The sequence below is a fragment of the Agrilus planipennis genome, unplaced genomic scaffold (genome assembly GCF_000699045.2).
Source record: "Agrilus planipennis isolate EAB-ADULT unplaced genomic scaffold, Apla_2.0 scaffold138, whole genome shotgun sequence".
Classification (NCBI taxonomy): Eukaryota; Metazoa; Arthropoda; class Insecta; order Coleoptera; family Buprestidae; genus Agrilus; species Agrilus planipennis.
The window spans coordinates 311,766-317,828 of record NW_020439400.1 but is presented as its reverse complement, the minus strand read 5'-3'; the positions used below and the strand labels follow the sequence as shown (position 1 = coordinate 317,828).

The following is a 6,063-nucleotide window of genomic DNA, read 5'->3' as shown; positions in this document are numbered from 1 at the left end:
TATTATTAACTGTATATACACGCGTGTTTTTAATATATGTACAAAAAATAATCGGGAAAACGATGGTTCTGATGTGTAAGATTAATATTATATATTAATAACGATTTTTAATAATAATAATTAAGGCACATGATGGAGAGACCAGAAGCGGTTAGAAGCTGCACAGTGAGCTGAATCCCATGGTGCTACTTAAACACAAGGAGCAACCGCAGGATTCAGCGCATTGTACAACAGAAAGCAGCATATCCCAAGCAATCGTATGGGTGGATAAAAAAAGCAACGAAAAATTAAAAAAGGAAGACCTAATTTTGGGCTTTATTTACTTAGTAGTAGGTACAGTTAAAGCGAGTAATCAGTACATATCACGTATTAAAAATTTACTTTCGACAAGTAAGCAAAATTCTGAGAAATTCAAATCAAAATCTTAATTCTTTTCAAAAAGTGAATGTAGACAACATACCGTCAGAATACTGCTTACTTTTTCGTTTATTGAATTTTTTTAGCGAGGCATTGGAAAAGGCAAGGGAATAAAGGCATTACTTTATAAGTGATTAAATAAATGTGTTAAACTACTGATTAATTGTGGTATAATTAGTTTAATATAAGTTTCTACCAAAATTTGTTTAAATACTAATTAAAAGGAATAATCGTTAAAAAGGGTGAATAGTAGAGGAACACTTATGGTTTATTGTTTATTTACATTTGAGAAAGAAATTAATAATGTTAATGTAAGAAAAAATGTTTCCAAAATAAGAAACCCAAAATACGACTTTAAAAAGGTGTAAAGCCAATTCATGTATTATTGAAATTATTTACAACAAACGGACAGATAACTCATACAAGTTTTTTTAGGAGACTTCTAGGAAACTTGATATCTATTTTTTTATTCTAATACTTACTGATAATATATAAGTTAAGAGATATTTACCGAACTTTTCCTTATTTGTAGTCATAATCGATGATATTTTATGGGCGCGTAGCTAGAACTCTGCCTGTGATGTGGTACATTAAAAACAACACAATTTCACAGTCAGAGTCCCGGAACAAACCCACTTCCCTCCGGCTTTCTCCTCAGTTAAACCACATCGCAGAAAAAGACAGTTTTTCCCCACTTTCGTCACCAAAAGTTATCAGAGATTATACATTAAGATTAATAAAAAAAAGGACAAAAGAATAAAGCAAATTTTACCTGTGCTACTATGGTCGTCACTGTCAATTGAAAGCCGCCCGTCCAATGGCCCTAAATCTTCGCTTTCGTTTATAAGCATAGTCTTGAGCTTCCTGGTGCTTGGCATTGTACAAGAATCCAAAATATTGGTACTGCTACTGGTGGGCATGAAACCGTCGATGTAGGATCGTAACGGACCCGGCGACATCGTTAAACTGTCTATGTCCGAACTGATGCTGTCCTCGCTCTTGCAAGGCGAATTGGACGAATTACCGAACGTAAGACTTTTTGAATTATTCGGATGATAACCGGACTCCTTCGAAAACGACAAATTACGACAAATCTAAAACGGAAAAACAAACAAGATTTTCAATTAATACATGTACTTTAGTCAAAAACAAAATTATTCGTTTATTAGTTATTAGTAGAGACTTTCGCGACTAGTAGCTGAAATGATGCTGTCCTGATTCGGGTCTAAAGGCCGCCATCGGTTGTAGTTTCTTCCTAATGTTTCACTAGAATCTAGTCCACATAGAGCATCGGCGATGGAAAGACCTTTGAAGAGACTCGCTACTAGTGCTAGTGAAACGTTAGAAAACAACTCCAACCGACGACGGCCTTTAAACACGAATCAGGACAGCATCAGTTGACCTATTATCAATTGTTTGATATATTTTGAATGCAAGCCCCAATATAAAGACTTTTAAAAGAGTTGTTGATTACTTTAATTAGATAACAAAGTATAACTGATCAAATATATTATCAATTTTATAAATACAATACAACCTTATAATACATAACCAATTATAGCATTCATTGTAATGCAATTTTTTTAATAAACTCACCTCAGAAGAAACTGGCTTGTGTTGTGGTGTAGGGCTATCAAATAAGGGCACAGGTGGTGTGGCAATACTCAACAGTCCTGGACTAAGTTTAATGTCTTTAATATCCTTTAATAAGGGATCCATTGGCGGTATTTGCTTAGGTTTAGGAGGTGAAAAGTGCTCTGGACACAGAAAAACTTCTATCTCATCAGTTTCACTCTTCATTTGCATTTTGTACCCATCATCATGGTCCTGAGGCACAATGAGCTGTGAATCCGGAGGTGCTTTAATAGCCATCACAGTTTTGTGCTTGTAACGTCCAATAGACCTCAAATCTTGATAGGTCACATACCCATACCTTCTATTTTTGCTAAGTTTGTGAAGTTCTGTCTCAGCAGACTTAATTAGCTGATCCAGTTTGTTTTCTCTGTCTTCCAAGGCCCTCACTTCATCTTGAAGACAACTATAGGCATGACTACCCTTGCTACCACCCTTCCACTGTATGTTGTTTTTAGATTTCTTTTCCAAAATGCCTATGCCTTCCAAAACATTAGTTATATCATAAATTCTCCTCTTCTGAACCCCTAATTCCTTTGAAGCTTTGTTTAAATCTACCACCCCGTTAGATGAAACCTCTAGAAGCTGTCTAAACCTCTTGGTGAGCAGCCCTAAAGAAGTATCATAACGAGTGTTCTTTTTTGTAGGAGAGCTCTTTCTCTGTTTTTTAGGTTGTGGTGCCTTGAACTCAGGCTTTATAGGAACGACGACATGCTGCGTGTCCATATTAAGTTTTCTTTTTACTGTCGGAGCACTGCTGGGTATCGCCGAGGATATGATTTGGCTCTGTGGTGTAGCCCCATAGCCGTGATCTAACAAGTGTGGACTGGGGGTCGTTTCCGTTATTTCTTCTTTCATGGACCATTTCTTCGAATCCGTGTCAGGGGTAGAACTCGACGGTACTACGCGATACCCCCTGGGGCTCTCCATAGTAGATCGGCAAGTTCCTCGGTGCATAGCGAAATAGGTTTCTTGTTACGTCAATTCATTTCAAATAACCAAAATGGAGGAAAAAGCAGGTTCGTTTTTGAAAATCACGATCGTTACGACCTTTTTAGTAAAATCCCTCGAACATTTGACTGTAAAATAAATCACCCGTGCACCAACAAACAACAGAACCCTAATTTCAGTTAATAAACGCAAGAAAATCCCAAGCAAATAACTACAAAGTTAAGTACGTTAGGTTATACAGTATGGCATGGAATTTGGAAAAAATGTGCTCGCACTATTTTCGGAACATATTCTATGAAGTTTGATTAAATCAACGCAACCCCAACATAAGCAACCCCCCGGCGCTTGCTTCGCATACAAACACGTAACGCCGCCCTCTCGCACGCGAACGCCATCATAATGTACAACGGAAAATGTATACAGTAGAATGGTTAGATACTTACAATTTCAAGTTTGATGCACTAGAAAACTTGATCATTATAATCCCGAAAGCTCCAATAAAGGACTGTTTACCAACTAATTTAAAAAAAACAGCACATTTAAAATATTACTGAAAATGGTTGCCAAGCCATAATTGAAGGAGCAGCTGTGCCCACATCTCAAAAACGGTTCACCATAAAACTTGTGATCAACGGAAAACGGATTACAAACCACGACTTAAATCTACAAAAAACGATCTTTCGAATGGTACCAATTTCGGAATTGTATTTTTTTCGATTGCTCAGTAAAAAAATGTCGAATATTGGCTAGAAATGATCGGCGTGTTCATTCCTGCACCGGTTACAAACATCTGCCATCTGTACCGAGCAGTTGGCGCGAAGGGCTACGCATGCGCCGAAGACCGCTCCTCAGATGATAGCCCGGAAAAACGTCAAGTAATGTGACTGATGCCAACAAAAAAAATGCATTCAAACGATACAACTTTAATACTTCATCGTTAGCAATGCCCTAAAACCCACAGCTACTATCTTTTTTTGAAAATTTCAATTTGAAACATATTTTCACTCTAACCTAACCTTACTTTATTGAAAATAAGATAAATAACGTAAACAAACCAAACAAACATAATGACCATAGACGTAACATATAAAATTCCAAAGGGATTATAAATATATCTAATAAAGCTATAGAGCATACACAAATTTTTCTGTTTCCATATTTATTTAATTTAATGTTAATTACGCAACTTAATTATTAGCTCATAAATTGTGATCTTTTATTTAAATGATTTTAATTATTAAAGAAGATATTTACTTATTATTCTAACTTCTCCAAAAGATTTACCTCAATTGATAAAAGCGTCTTCCTAGAAAATTACATTAATAATTACCGAATTACTATTTACTGACTAACTTAATTACAGCATTATACGTACCTTTGGCGCTACCTGATACTAAAGGTGCTTTTCTTCTTGATCACAAAATTTCTTTTAAACATTAATAAAAGATAAATTCTCATTTAGAATAAATATATATACACTGATTTATAAACTTTCCTACGCCTACTGAGAAGAGATGAGAATTTATCTAGGAGTCGAAAAGTAACGGAAAACGACGATGACAAAGATGCCAAAGGAAACTATGAGGACGCGGGTAGCATTGGCTAACAACAAGATCCGTTACTGTTACTGGTTTTTATTAATATGAATTAAATTACAAATAATGTTATGGACACCGTGGTGTCACTTTGTACAGCTATGAATAGTAATATACAAGACACTAATTCTATATAGAACAATTATTTATGTAAATGTAAAAGCCTATACACTATAAGTGATTGATCTAAACCCGCGTGATGACGTAAATGCCCCCGTTATAACCAGTCTGAACTCTTTAATACAACCCCTACCTTATTTACTGAAAACTAATATCACCCTGATACGGAGTCGTTGTTATAGTAACTAGACCAGTTCCCATAACAACAGGCACGTGTACTTTACTAAAAAAAAAAAAGAGATGACTGTTGGGAGTAAGACAAGTTACTGTTCTGAATTTTGTTGCTTCGAAATGTACGTTATATATGTTAGTAATGTTAGTTTTTTTTTTTTAAGTTTAAAAAATGTACAGAACATAGTAAAGACACCACAAATTAATTATTTACATCCTCTACATTTTAAGTACAAAATTATATTTACACAATTTGATCGTTTCCTTTTTATTTATTTACTTCTTTTTTAACAAAGTATGGAATTGTTCGCAGTTGGAATGTCTACAACATATGATTTTTAACGTTTTTTCGAAAGGCAACGCCACTTTGATTAATTAAAAACAAAAATATACATATTTTGTGCATAGAGATCCGGTCGCTAAGATTTTTATGTATATTCTACAAAGTACACATATTAAACGCAGATTGAGCTCTGATTTCTTTTGTTTTTCCTTTCTAAAACAAAGAAAGTATAAGAATGACAAAAAATAAAAGCAAAAGCTCAACCTGCGTCTACAAATTGTTTTTTCTTTATTTACACGCTGTAGGTACACAAATACATTTTTAAAATAGTTTTTTTTTTGGTCTCGAACCGACAATTAAGTCGTGATCTTAAAAAAATCTTAGAAATATTGAGCATCGATTAATATGTATGTACTTAGATGGGGTTGCATTTGAAAGAGAAACGGGACATTTCGCTAATTCACCCGGGCATTTCTAAGTGAAAAACTATAGAATACCTGATATTAAACGTACCTCAAAAGCCTACATTTACGAAAAGTCTTGCCGAGCAACTTAAATTAGCCATTTATTAACTAGTAGTAGTAGTAGTAAAAACAATAGCAATAACAGCAAAAATTATTTAAAAAGAAAAAATATTAGAAAATGCGCTAAATGATCATCACAACTTAAGCTCCATATTACATATACATTTAATGATAATCATAAAAAGAAAATGAAACGTCTCATTTTTACTGTTAAAACGTAAAAAAAAATATTAAAAATAAAAAATTGTGGTTACACATATTTATGGTATACACATATTTTATACTAATACATCGTACACATTAATAAAACCGAAAAAAACGTAAGAGCAACTCTAAATTATTTATTAAAAAAACTAGGCGTGTGTCGCAA

General features: G+C 34.2%; 1 protein-coding gene across 2 annotated transcripts in view; it reads right to left on the bottom strand.

Moving 5' to 3' along the window:
- Positions 1-4,006, bottom strand: part of LOC108735781 (transcription factor E2F2-like) — a 6,484-nt gene extending 2,478 nt beyond the window's left edge. Inside the window, exons 1-3 of one of the 2 annotated variants that reach the window (XM_018467934.1) lie at positions 3,444-4,006; positions 2,014-3,128; positions 1,190-1,511 (exon numbers count right to left, since the gene is read on the bottom strand). In XM_018467934.1, the coding sequence (XP_018323436.1) occupies positions 1,190-1,511; positions 2,014-3,006 (1,315 nt within the window). In that variant the 5' untranslated portion in view covers positions 3,007-3,128; positions 3,444-4,006. Of the gene's footprint in view, positions 1-1,189; positions 1,512-2,013 lie in introns of both variants that reach the window. The other variant, XM_018467935.1, reaches the window with a different exon arrangement.
- Positions 4,007-6,063: the final 2,057 nt, after the last annotated feature.